Raw genomic sequence first — 13,954 nt, forward strand, 5'->3', positions numbered from 1 at the left:
ACACACACACACACACAGATACACAAACAGATACACACAGATACAAATACAGATACACACACACACACACACACACACACACACAGATACAAATACAGATACACACACACACACACACACACACACACACACACACACAAATACAGATACACACACACACACACACACACACACAGATACACAAACAGATACACACAGATACACACACACACACACAGATACAAATACAGATACACACACACACACACACACACAGATACAAATACACACACACACACACACACACAGATACAAATACACACACACACACACAGATACAAATACAGATACACACACACACACACACACACACGCACAGATACAAATACAGATACACACACACACACACACACTCTGCAGGCTGAGCTGACATTCATTTTCAGCAGCTGTAACAGCTGCAGCTGAGAGCAGAGCGTTTAGACTGTCCCCCCGTCCGTCCCTCTGTCCCTCCGTCTCTCCCTCTGTCCCCCCATCCGTCCCTCTGTCCCTCCCTCTGTCCTTCTTTCTGTCCCTCCGTCTCTCCCTCTGTCCCTCCGTCCGTCCCTCTGTCCCTCCGTCTCTCCCTCTGTCCTTCCGTCCGTCCCTCTGTCCATCCCTCCGTCTGTCCATCTGTCCCTCTGTCTCACATTTTGGTCTTGCTGGTCTCTGTCTCACTGGTGTCTGTGTCTTCAGAGTTCAGAACATCACGTCTGTTGATCCGTCTGATGACTGATGGTACCTCAGCCGTGTTTGGACGGTGGCGCCGGTCGTCCTTTGAGTGAAGTCACTCGTCTTCATCATCATCCTCAGTTTGCCTGCAGGCCACAACACTTTGAAATGTGATGAAATAAAGTCTAATTGTCTTTGTTAATTAATCCGACTGAGAATTTTCTCCATTCAAAGTGAAGATAATCCTGATCGTCCTCTGAGGCTCAGGCCGACGTCCTCGTGACGAAGGTGAAGACACTCGGTCTACTGTCCCTTAAGAAGAACCTTTGAAGGACTCCTGCGTTCATGTGACCGGCCGAGCTCGTGTCCCTCGTGTCCCTCGTGTCCCTCGTGTCCGTGTGGTGACCCAGCTTCTGTTCCTGAGAGCCGGAGCTCTTTTGTTGCTTCCATTCACGTCCAAACTCAAACGCCAGCAGAGCCTTTGTGCTGTTCTGGGACGACTGAAATGGATTTTGCTCTCAGTGAAGTGAGCGAAGCAACATCTTCTGTTATCACAGCTTCACTGGTTGAACAGGGATCCTCTTTTGTTGCTGTTGAAAACTAAGTGCACGGTAATAAAGACCAAATCCACATTGTGTCCCCGTTCTGAGCTGGAACAGGAGTCCGTTTGACAGGAAGCTTTGTGTGATGCAGCATCAGAAGGTTCCTCAATAAAGAACATTTGGGGAAAAGGATGAAAACATCACACACATTTAACAACATGTGATTTTATTCGACTTGTTCCAAAAGTTTTCAAAGTCTGACGGCACATAAAGAGTCAGCAGGTCCAGCAACTCTGCCGGGAAGAAGACCCGCCCACACCGACCCAAACGACGGCAGCATGGCGCCATCCAAGGTTTCCGATTGGTGCCGGTCCACATGTCCCCGGAGATTTCAGCGTCCCCAACAATTATCTGTCATTATGGACCTTTTTTCCCATGTTTTTGTGTCCAAGTGACTAATGGAGACAACAGCTCTTGAAGTTTTTCCAGTACTGAACAGCTCTGCAGGCGGCAGCCATGAAACAAGCTGCAGCCTAATCCCTCCGGACGTTTGAGCATCATCAACGTTCGTCCACTGAAGGAGTTTGTTCTTCCTCTGACAGGCTCAGGTTGTTAGAAGAAGCGTCTGAAAACATTATGGAGAGGATCTCTGCTCAGATGGACCTTTTTTTAACCACTAACAGCTGTCATATCGCTCTCATCAAAGCCACCAGACTCCATTTACAGAATCAGTAATTTTATCATGAAGAAGCAGACTTCATCCAAACGGACAAACAAAATAAACTCATCAAAACCTTCGCTGGGGAGGAGTAGGAGGAGGTGGGAGGAGCTATGTGACAGCATGCCAGTGAAATGCCAGCATGGACGACTTTGGGTCAAGAAATACAAACAATTAAGACAAAAATGACGATCACCAACATGAACGAGGCTCCGCAGGTAGACATGCTGCTCCACCAGAAACATCTCTAAATGCTCGCTCGGATGCAGATTCTAGAGATTATCTTTGTGACGTCTTAATTCTGATAAAAGCCGTCTTAATATTGGAAAAGGAAAAAACAGCTGTCAGTCATCCTTCAGTCGTCGATATGTGATCCGATCAGCCTAACTCTCGTCCCGTCTTGCCTTTAAACACAATTTCTGGTCATTGTAAGTTTCACAAAGAGCAGCGGAGAAACGGCGCAACATTCCCGCCTTGAACAGGTGGTGTGAAAATGGCTGGTGAGTTAGTGGTGAGGTGCAACTTGAGTCCTGTTTTTGTTTTTTTTTGGTGCATATTCATATTTAGTCCATTTAAAGTGTGCAGAATTAGTTGTTAGCAGCTCTGTTAGCAGTGCACTCATGGATGTTCAGACAGCTCTCACTGAATCACTGTGACGGAGCAGAAAACCTAAAAACATGAAGATTCTCAGGGGAGTTCTGAACTGTCTTTTTCTCTGGTTTCTGAGGATTTATGGTTTGTTTGCTTTGTTCTGGACACAAAGTGTTTTGAACTGCAGCCAAATCAGCAGCTGACGACAATCACTGACTTCCTGCTGTCTTTGCCTGCACCTGTCCCTGTCACGTCACGTCACCTTAGCCCCCCCCCCGGCATTAAAACAAGCTGCCGGTTGGACGGCGCTCTGTTTGCTCCAGTCTCTGGGTCTCTGGTGTTTAATATTGCTATTTGAGTTGGATCTCTGAACGACCTCGGAGGGCTGCAGAGAGTCTGGGGGGGTGGGGGATGGGGGGTGGGGGTGAATGGGGCCTTTGTGTGTTGCCTGACATCAGCTGCACTCAGCATGGAGAGGCTATAAAAGCTTAATCAGTCCGTTTCCATTCAAGTCATGGAATCCTCATATTGATTATTGTCGTCAAATATTTGGTGATTAAGAGTTGATCTGTAGCTGGTGGACAAAGGGATTCGAGGCATTAATGATCAGATCAGAGCTGCCTGACTCGTTAGCTGCTCGTTGATGCCTTCCTGATTCCCTCCCCTGAATCTCCTGTTGGTTTGACACCTGTCACCTGTGTGTTAAATACCTGATAATCAATACACGACATGAGTCCTGACCTGCTCACGCTGTCACCAAAGAAACAAATCAAATGAAGTGAAATGTTAAAGAAAGAGGAACATGATGTCAGGATTAAGGGCCGTGAGGTGTTAAATTAAGGAATCCGCAGCTCGTCAAGACGTTTCCGGCCTGTTGGGACGGACGCAGCAGCTGCTGCAGGCTGATTCAGACGCCGGCCGTGACATCGTGATTACAGCCGGACGCTTCGTGGAGTTTTATGGTTCGCTGTGGGGGAACGATGAAGAGTTGACACAGAGAAAATGAGCTGCGTTCACTCAGACCGACCGCAGCTTCAGCTTCAGAAACCATTTCCACTAATTCTTCAGAGTTCAGGAGGAGGCCAAGGGCAGCTCCTCCTCCTCCTCCTCCTCCTCCTCCTCCCTCTGAAGGCGCCACTCTGGAGAATCGTGGACGGCAGGAAAAGCAGCGTCCAGGGTGAGAAATTAACGAGGGCTCTGGGACAAAAATGTCCCTCATTGTCCCTGAATTGAAGGAGACGTGAGCAGAAAGCTGAAGACTGATGGACTTCACGGCTTCGTAGCAGCTGAGCGTGTTTTCAGTCCATCTGCACACAAACGTTCCCTGAAATTAACACATTCAGCTCATTTTCTAGCAGCTAATTGATTCATAAAACATCTTTGATTTTTCTGGAAGCAGTGTGTGAACTGTGGGTTCCTCCTCAGCGTGTTGCCTGGAATGAGCTTTAAATTAGCTTCGTGCTAATTTCTCCTCTTGTCCTCACTGAGTAATGGCCGGTGTGAGAAGGAGCTGTGTGTTCTCCTGACAGACGTCTGCAGGTCAGCACAGAAACACCTCAGCCTGACTTTAAAGGATCAGTCTCTTATTCCAGTTTTCTGTCTGACTTCCTGTCTGCGGCTCAGGACCATTAGCTGAGAAATCAATTAGCACTAATCACTTCTTTCTCTTTCTTCTGAATCGTGCAGATTTGCAGCGTTTCTGTGTCTTTTAACGGTTAATGAACAGCTTTGCGTGACGTCACGTGACGATAAAAAGACTCACTGATCGCAGCTCTAATTGGTTTGATGCATCTGTAAAATCGGACGTGTCAGATTCTCTGAGATCCACAGCTGATTCTTGTGTTTAAGCTTCTTTCATCAGCGGCTCCTGAGCCTTCGCATCCTGTGCATGAAAAGAGCCAAAAATCAAAGTCTTTCAGGATTATTATCATCATCAAAGCGGTTCGAGGAGTTTCTTGAGAGCTGGTCAGAAGCCTTCAGCTGAAGAACGTCATGTGACCAGACTGAACGCTCCGGATCAGCCACTGAACGGACGTCAGAGTGAGACCTCTGACGTTTCCTCTCTTCTCTGACTGGAGTTTCATTTTGATGAGTTATGATCGATTCTTAATCTTTACTGAGACACTTGGCTGATTGCACAGAGCAGAAATATCAAAGGACCATAAACATAATCAGAATATAATCTGTAAATCCTCTGAGTTGATGAAGCACCTCCTCCTCCTCCTCCTCCTCCTCCTCCTCCTCCTCAACAAAGGGCCTGTCGCCTCTCGAACGTGAGCTCAACACATTAATCCCTTTCATTCCCTGATGAGACCATAATCTTACGGGATAACGTGGATACTGAAGAGCTCCGCCTCCATTTCTGTTGATTAATACGTGGCGTGGCGAAGCGTCCAGGTGGTCGTCTGATCGTCCTCCCACATGACCTCCACGCCGCGGTCGCTGCTGCTGACCGTTTAGGACACGAAACAAAAGGCGAACGTCAGAAAACACGTGCGAAGAGAGGTCGAAGCTACGAGACGCCAGCAGGCGGAAAAAGAGAGGAGGAGAAGAGAAGGAGAGAGACGACGACTCCCACGATGCATTTCACTACAACACAAAACAGCTGTCCACTGGTGCTCAGCAGAAAACGTGTGTGTGTATTACGTGTGTACTGGAGGTGTGTGTGTATCAGCACTGTGTATTATCCATGTTTATTAGCAGTGTGTGTGTCAGCGGTGCATATTAAAGGTGTGTGTGTGTGTGTGTGTGTGTGTGTGTGTGTCAGCAGTCAAACAGGAAGTGGATTGTGTTTGTGTTGTGAGTCTCCGGCTGTGTCTTCCTCTCACACTCTGAGCCGCCTCCTCAGCCGTACTGCCTCCTCCTCCTCCTCCTCCTCCTCCTCCTCCTCCTCGTCACACCTTCAGTCTGCGGAGACGAGCTGCGATGCGTGCTGACATTTCTGGGTCTCCACATTTAGACTTGAACTGTTTCCTCTTCGCCGGCTCTGCTGATCTGCCGTTGGTTCAGCTGGAACACGCTCGTGGCGCTCTGAGTCAGCCGCGAGCGCCACGCGAGCGGGAGCGCCGCAGTCACAATATTGATACAGCTCAACACGTCTGAAGTGGTTCAATATTACCAATCGTTTCCTGTTTCAGATGAGGCGGCGTGGGGAGGTGGTGTTGGTGGACGGAGCGTGTGATGGATGGCGAGCTGCCGCTGCCGCCGCCACTGCCACCCTCTTACACTGTTTGTCTGCAGGTTATCAGACGACACGACGGACGAGGCTGCAGACAGATATCGATCTCTGAGCGAGTTCTCCATCTGTCATGTTAATCCACCGCCGCGGGAAATCTGATCAAAGAGCCCTCGGCCCGGCGGAGCCTCTGGAGGTCAAAGGTCAGCAGAGGATTCCTGTGACTGGGTGAAGATCTGAGAGCTGAAAGCTGATCCTCCAACAGGATCACAGGCGTCCCGTCACGCCACCAATACTTCAGTCCACCCCCGACACGGTGGATCAGCAGCCGCTCACTGATTCAGTCCATTTTTAACAGAAACCATGAAGAGTTTCTGTTTTTAGGCTCTGAATTATTGAGACTGAACGTTTTTTGGCCATTTGGAGGCCTGGTAGGAGCGAGAGGCTTCAGCAGCAGCCAGGGATCGACAAGACCCAGAGACCGTCTCTGTCCGCAGAGGATCAGCTTTCAGACCCTCACCGAGTCACAGGCGTCTCCCGCTGACCTCTGACCTCTCAGCCGGGCCGAGGACGCTCGAGAAGCTGAAACCGGTTCGATTGTCAAAGTGATTCTGTCTCGATCGCCGACCGATCCATCGATGAAGATGAGATGACGTTTGGTCGCAGACGAGTAAAATCCTGACGGACGCCATCACACGCCTCCGTCCATAAGTCATTTATTCATAACTCATTTTTATCTTGTTTGTTCTTTTCTGCTCTTCATTTTTCACTTTTTGACGTCAGAAATAAAATCTGTCTCCTGGCTTATTTCACATTTGTCTCCTGTCTTCTGTTGTCCTGACAGTTTGTCCTGACATCCTGAACTTCTTCACGATAACGACAAACACAAACACACTTCCTGTGTGATGGAGCCGCGGCTGTAAAAAGACAGTTATCAGGTGGGGGGGGGGGGGGGTCCAGCTGTCTCCGGGTCCAGGGCCGACCTCGGCGTCCATTAGCAGAACGCTCAAAGATGCACGCCGGTCCCTGGAGTCCCGTTTCCTCCAGATGCAGGAAGTCATCACAAACATCCGTCTGTCAGAGCGTCACAGACAGAAAAGGTCGGCGCTGGCCGAGCTCCTCTGGAGACGAGGTGTCTTTTTAGTCTATTATTAACGCGTCCCGCCCCAGAAACACCTGCCCTCTGTGGATGATGTGACACGGCGCGTGACGGATGGCGTGCTGTGGTTTTTCTCGTTAGCGTGTCTGAAGGGGCAGCGTTTCCTCTTTCAGAGGGCGTGCGTTCACATTAAAGGTGCTTATGGTAATTGAATCCGAACGCGGCGGCGGCGAGGAGCAGTTCAGAGAGCGTGCAGCCGAAACGAGGCGTCGCTGCAGCAAATGATACGCTTCATGTTCTGTGACGGAGGAAATGTATGTATATCTGCTGAGCGCATATCAAAGGACGCCGTAATCAGCTGCAAGCGCGGCTTCGCTTCCGTGGACCTGAGCTGACAAACACTGAACGTTCAGGCATTAATAAACATCACGTCAGTGCTCTGAAAAGGCTTTAAACCAGAATCTACGGCGCTGCTGCAGAACGTCCAGACTGAGCGACGAGTTCACCACCAATCCGTGAGGAAACGCCACAGCATCGATCAGCAGGGCGCCAATCAAGTCTTCATTTTAACATGAGGTCTGTACGAGTGGAGGTCTGCAGCCCACAGTCCCCTCGACGTCCATGACGATGACGATGAAGACGATGAAGACGATGAATCACTGAGTCTTAAACTGTTTGTGTGAACAAAGTGAACGATAAGAATAAAATCATTGATCAGCTGTCGGCAGACGCTCCTGTTTGGACGCTGCAGTCTGTGTCTGAGACAGCAGCTGGTTCAGCGTTCATCCAGATCCACGACAACATGAAACCCAGTCTGAATCTCGATCTGGACTCTAGCGGATCACGTGTGTAGCTGCACCAGGTCACCGAGTTTCCAGCCTGGGTCACAGCTCGGGCCGTGAAGATCAGATGTCCGACAAACTCAAACCTCTCCAGTCGTAAAGTCGGGTTGGTGATGACTGTTGAACAGTGAAAGATGAACCAAGAAGGTTCTGATGAGTTTTGTTTTGTCTCTGTCAGTTTGAGTTTCATGATGGTAAAATTACTGTTTTTCTGAATAGACTCTGGTGTCTTTGGCTGTTTCTGCTTAAACAAAAAGGATCTCACTCTTCTCTGCAGGATTCTCTCCATAATGTCATCAGACGCTTATTTTAACAGTCTGAGTCTGTCAGAGGACAAAGTGTGGACCAACGCTGACCAATAAGCAGCTGAGCTGAGCTGTCCACGTTCGATGGAGGTCAGTTACTTCCTGCTGTGTTTCAGATCGTGACTAAACGTTTTCGACCATTCCAGACGTCCACTGATCTCCACTCGTTTCCGTACATTAAGACGGGGACGACTGACACATTCAGAGCCTTCAGAAACAAACAGAAAGCCGCGGACAACGACCCTGAAGAGCTCCACAAAGACCTTCATCAGGCTTCTGTAATGAATCCATCCTTCATCCGTACAGACCATCATCATCATCATCATCATCATCATCATCATCATCATCATCATCGGAGGAGCGCAGCTGAACTGAAGCTGCTTTCATTTTCAAGTCAAACTGGTTCGACGTCACTTTGGCCTTCAGGAAATCGTGCAGCTGTTTTGAACCATTTCTGACACTTCACGGGCCGATCAGTCAGAAGCTCGCGGCAGAAGAACAATCTTCAGCTGTGAAGTTTTCAGAAAGTCCTTTCAAAGTATCTGAGGCTGATTTTCAGAGGACAGAGCAGTGTTTATGCTGCTGTACCTGGAGTTTAAACCTGCGCTCTTCTTCTGTGGTGCCTGACAGCTCATGACGTGACGAGGAGGAGGAAATCGTCTGCGATCACGAAGCTTCACTTTAAGCTCGCTGAGACAGAAAAATGACCTCAGAGCTCAAAGCTGCCAGAATCAGAGCTGCTCACTTCCATCAGTCTGTCACCGAACGAGAGTGAGAGTGAGAGTGAGTGTGTGTGTGTGTGTGTGTGTGTGTGTGTGTGTGTGTGTGCAGTCAGGCTGTCAAAACTGGCCAAAAATGATGTTTAAATATTGCCTCTAAAACCTTGTTTTCCCATGTTTTTGTGTCTCAGTGACAGTTCGTGAAGTTGGAGCGCTGCAGCTGACAGCCAGGAAACGCTGCAAGTCACCCCCTCCGCCGTCCGCTCGCGTCAGCACAAGTCTTTGTTTTTGCAATATTATTTTATTTTATATTATTTTTTTATATTTTATTATTATTTTACACTCTTTTTGTACATACTGTACATTCATATAGTTGATTTTATTGTCTATTTGTTCTTTTTCCTACATCTGCTGTCTGAACAACTCAATTTCCCTGACATGGGATCAATAAAGTCTTATCTTATCTTATCTTAGCTTTTACCACTGGCAGCTCGGTGTCTGTTATTATGGAAAGGATTCTGCAGAGATAAACCTTTTTATTAAAGACAGAGATCCTTTTTGTTTAACCAGAAACAGCAGCTGTTACAGCACTCTCACCAAAGCCACCAGACTCCATTCAGAAAACCAGCGATTTTAGCATCAGAGAAGAGACTTCACTCAAACTCAACAGAGACAAATTAAAGTCATCAAAACCGTCTTGGTTCGTGAACTCTGGTTTGGTTGAAGTATTTTTTTTGTTGTTCTTTGTGGTGATGTATTATATCACAGCATGACAAAAATAAAGGGACACTCCACTCAAAACACTCTATTAACACTCTATTAACAATGTGAGGGAAGAAAGAAGGAACACAACAGACTGTGTTCAAACAGGTTTGAGGTCTTCAGGTGATGTGGTTCATTCTCAGAGTTGGACAAGCGGTAGGATGAGACATCTCAGCAGCATCTATCTGACAGACAACTCAAAGTATAAGACACGAGTCCAACGGTCAGAGGACCACAGGACACGTCCGTCAACACATGTCCAAACAGCAGCCACAGACACACACAGACGCGGCAGAGGACGCTTTCCTCCAACCACAGACCAGCTGAGCTCGAGCTGCAGTGAAGCTTGGCGCTAACGTTAGCTTTCGGCTACGAGAGACGACACAAAAAGTTCTGTGAAGACACCGTTTCCACTGTTTCCAGCCTGGAGGACGCAGCAGGCGCTAACAGCCACATAAGCTGAAGAACATGCTAACGCTAAAGTCCACAGGCTAACCAGCAGAGTACACGTCCTCCTGCTGCAGGAGTCCAGAGAGGACACCTTATTTTTAATATGCTTTTATTAGAGAAATGACGGCGTGAGTGTGTGTGTGTGTTTGGGTGTGTGTGTGTGTGTGTGTGTGAGTGTGTGTGTGTGTGAGTGTGTGTGTGTGTTTGGGTGTGTGTGTGTGTGTGTGTGTGAGTGTGTGTGTGTGTGTGAGTGTGTGTGTGAGTGTGTGAGTGTGTTTGGGTGTGTGTGTGTGTGTGTGTGTGAGTGTGTGTGTGTGTGTGTGTGTATCTGTGAGTGTGTGTGTGTGTGAGTGTGTTTGGGTGTGTGTGTGTGTGTGTGTGTGTGTGTGAGTGTGTGTGTGTGTATCTGTGAGTGTGTGTGTGTGTGTGTGTGTGAGTGTGTTTGGGTGTGTGTGTGTGTGTGTATGTGTGAGTGTGTGTGTGTGTGTGTGTGTGTGTGTAGGACAGTGGGCTATTTTTAGCTGTGAGGAGAAATAATTCAGTACGATCACAGAGCGGCTCGTTCACCTCCTCTCTGACTGAGGAGATCAACCAACAGATGGATCCTCCTGCTGCTGCCGCTGCTCCCCCTCCTCCTCTTCTCTCCTCCTCTTCACCCTACTGCACCCCCCATCCTCCTCCTCCTCCTCCCCAACAACACAACTCACACTGCTATCCATCAGATGAAGAGTAGCTGCTTCAGCAGCAGGAGACAGGCGGAGACAAAAATGGGTGGAGAAAGGAGGAGACAGGTAGAGACAGCTGGAGAAAGGAGGAACAAAGAGGAGACAGGAGGAGACTGGAGAACACAGGTCCAGACAGAGGGAGACAAATAGGGACAGATAGAGACAGGTGAAGACAGATGGGGACAGGTGAAGACAGATGGAGACAGGTGAAGACAGATGAAGTTCAGTTTTTCCATCTGCTTCCTGTTTATTGGTCCATGAGGTTCAGAGACTGAACTGCTGCCTTCAAACCATCAGCGTCTTCATGTGTTCATGGATTCATGTGTTCATGGATTCATGTGTTCATGATTTGTCAGCTTCAACAGTTTCAGTTTCCGACAAAGAAAAATAACAAAAAGTTCAAATAATGAAGAAAAACTCTGACACGTGACCGCGTTTGTGTCAACAACCTCAGTTTGATGATTAAGATAAAGTTTAACGTTCCATCATCATCATCATCATCATCATCATCATCACCAGCAGATGCTGAGTGTGTCTTCGCGGACATCCGCCTGACGTTCAGCGGACTGGTGGACTCACTGAAGCCGGAGGACGAAGCCTCAACTGCCGTTAACGTGAAGCCACGAGCGGCGGCAGCACGCAGGAAAAGTTCGTTTCACGCAAAAACACAGCAGAAGACGCCGGTGGGCTCTGACGGTCACTCACCTGTGTGGGCTCCCGCATGGACGGCGTCGGCGGAGTTCACCGGTCCGCCGGAAAGTCCGCGTCTCCCGGTTCCGTTGACCTCCGTCTCCGAGAAGAGCGAATAACTACACAGCGGGGACACTCGACCGGACGGAAAACGTTACTGTCCCCTTTCTTCCGGTGAAATGTCCGTCTCGTGTGATGAACGGGAGGAACCGGGAGGGAAAACGCCCAAACTTGTGCGCAGAGAGCGGGAGCGTGTCCCGGTGGCTCCCGGTGAACGGGCGAGGCGAGCAGGCAAGATGGCGCGTCAAGTTCATGGAATAGAAGAAGGAACAGACCGGATGTGAGGGTGTTCCACCTTCACAATAAAGGCGATCTTATCTTTTTCTATCAACAGACGTTACACGGCTTTTATTTCTGATGTTAAAATGAATAGAAATTTGGTTATTGCAGCATTCAAATGTGGATTTAATTAATAAATTCTTTTTTTTTTTTTAATAAATGTGTTTTGGTTTTTTTTCTACCTTCAGCAGGATGTTTTCACACCCTTTCAAGTTTTTGGTTGTTCTTAAAACAGATTCAAGCCATAATACTCAAAGCAAAAACAGGATTTTGAAGCATTTTGTTCATTTACTGAAAATGAAATACTGAAATATTCCATTTACACAAGTATTCAGACTATTAGAACTCGGTTAAGGGCCGTTTGGGAGCAGTGGCAGCCTCGCTTGGGTCTCCTTGAAAATGTTTTTTTCAGTCATGGTTTTCACTCAGGATTACTCTACATTTCTTGCATCCATCTTTCCGTCTAACCTGACGAGTCTCCCGGTCTCTTCTGCTTGAAAACTTCCCCACAGCCTGATGCTGCACCCCTGTGTTGGACTGTATGGAGGATATTAGTGAGGTGAGGCTCACGGCCTGGTTTCCTCCACACGAACCATTTTGAACCTCAGAGCTCAATCTTTGTTTCATCAGAACAGATTATTTTGCTTCTCATGGTCTGAGAGTCCGTCAGGTGCCTTTTGGAAAACTCCCAGCAGGCTGTCTTTGGTCTTTTACTGAGGAATGGCTTCCGTCTGGCCACCCCACCGTAATGGAGATGGACACATGGCGCCTGACCAGGAGTCTATATGCGCTACCAGCAGGGGGCGATAATAACAGAAACAAAGGACCAATGTAGTCTGAAGGAGAACAAACAGGACACGACACGTGACCATGGTTTGAATGTCATGTTAAACTAGTGTTGATAGTTTAGTCCTTATTTTAACCCAAACCATATTTTTCTGAAACTAACCAAGTCGTTTTGGTGCTTAAACCAAACTTACTGAGACCATCACCTGAAATGTTTGTCAGCAAACTTTAGTTTGAAAGCGTAACAGGATGTTGCATATTTATTATTACCAACTTGACTGCGGAATAAGAACATGTTCTTATAGACTGTAAAGTGATGTAAACCTGTGTTAGATGTGTTCCACAACAACCTGCAGCAAATACTCTGTATGAATGACAGAAAAGCTCTTTGTCAGAGGAAGACTTTTATTTACAAGTGACCGGAAACATCAGCTCTTATTGTGGAGGACTTTAAACAGAAAGCAGCAGCAGCAGTGTGTGTGTGTGTGTGTGTGTGTGTGTGTGTGTGTGTGTGTGTGTGTGTGTGTCCGCCTCCTGCTTCTATTTCTTGCTGTTTACCGGCGCTCCTCCCCGGGGACCCCGCGCTGAGCCTCGCGGAGCCGGAAAGAGAGCGCGCGGACAGCCGCGCGGACCGGCGGTCAGGTGTCGGAAAGTATTTCTATATGTGAGAAACATCTGGGCACAGTTACCCCGCAGGTGTTGGTCAGTGTCATGAGGTTTCCAGCCAATCAGCACAGACATGGACAGAGGTGATGAAGTTCTGGCTCTTCGTCAGTGAGTTTCAGGATAGGCAGACTGCAGCAGTGAGATCAGAGACACGAGAAGAAGAAAACAAAACCTAAATGAAATATTGATTATTGTTATTATTATTATTATTTTATAAGAAGCTTCAAAATAAGGGCAGAAGGAAGGCAGAGGAAGCAGGTGCAGGTGAGAGCAGGTGAAGGCGTCACCTGACTGAGGGTTTTCAGTCCCTGAGTTCAGGCTGCAGCTTCAGACAGGCAGACAGCTTTCTGAACTTCCTGTTACAGACTGAAGGTTCCATCCACTTGTTTCTGGACATTTTTTTGGTCGCTGCTGGTTTTGTGTCTCCAGCGTGAGACAGAATCTGTGACAGTTTGTGTCTCGGCCTGTCCTCTGTCTCCACCTGTTGGTGCAGTCTGAGAAAACACCAGCAGCTCCACCTGTGACACATTGTCAATACCGATGGTCTGTGCAGGAGCCACACAATGAGACGGAGCAGCGTGGAGTTCATTAAATCCGGGACAAAGGCGTCTCATGGCCACAGGGCGCAGATAACAGATAGTGTTGTCTTCTGCGGTGGCACTTATTGATCGGAGTGGACGGCTAATTCTGTTCTTCTTCTGCTGAAGTCGTCTTCATTGAGCGTGGCTGCAGGGAGAATACAGACATTATTGGACGCTCGCCTCCACCTCATATTTCACTGCTGTGCGCTGAGGATGATGAAGCGCTACAGCCTGTGATAGTGGACTATTGATTTAGTGATACAGAGCATTGTTGCTT

At 48.1% G+C, this 13,954-nt stretch overlaps 1 protein-coding gene across 1 annotated transcript in view; it reads right to left on the bottom strand.

Moving 5' to 3' along the window:
* The window catches only part of LOC143322118 (carbohydrate sulfotransferase 8-like), a 42,246-nt gene extending 30,648 nt beyond the window's left edge, over positions 1 to 11,598 (bottom strand). Inside the window, exon 1 of the mRNA XM_076733049.1 lies at positions 11,321 to 11,598. Within this exon, the coding sequence (XP_076589164.1) occupies positions 11,321 to 11,338 (18 nt within the window). The 5' untranslated portion in view covers positions 11,339 to 11,598. The remainder of the gene's footprint in view (positions 1 to 11,320) is intronic.
* Positions 11,599 to 13,954: the final 2,356 nt, after the last annotated feature.

Source organism: Chaetodon auriga, chromosome 6 (genome assembly GCF_051107435.1).
Source record: "Chaetodon auriga isolate fChaAug3 chromosome 6, fChaAug3.hap1, whole genome shotgun sequence".
NCBI lineage: Eukaryota > Metazoa > Chordata > Actinopteri > Chaetodontiformes > Chaetodontidae > Chaetodon > Chaetodon auriga.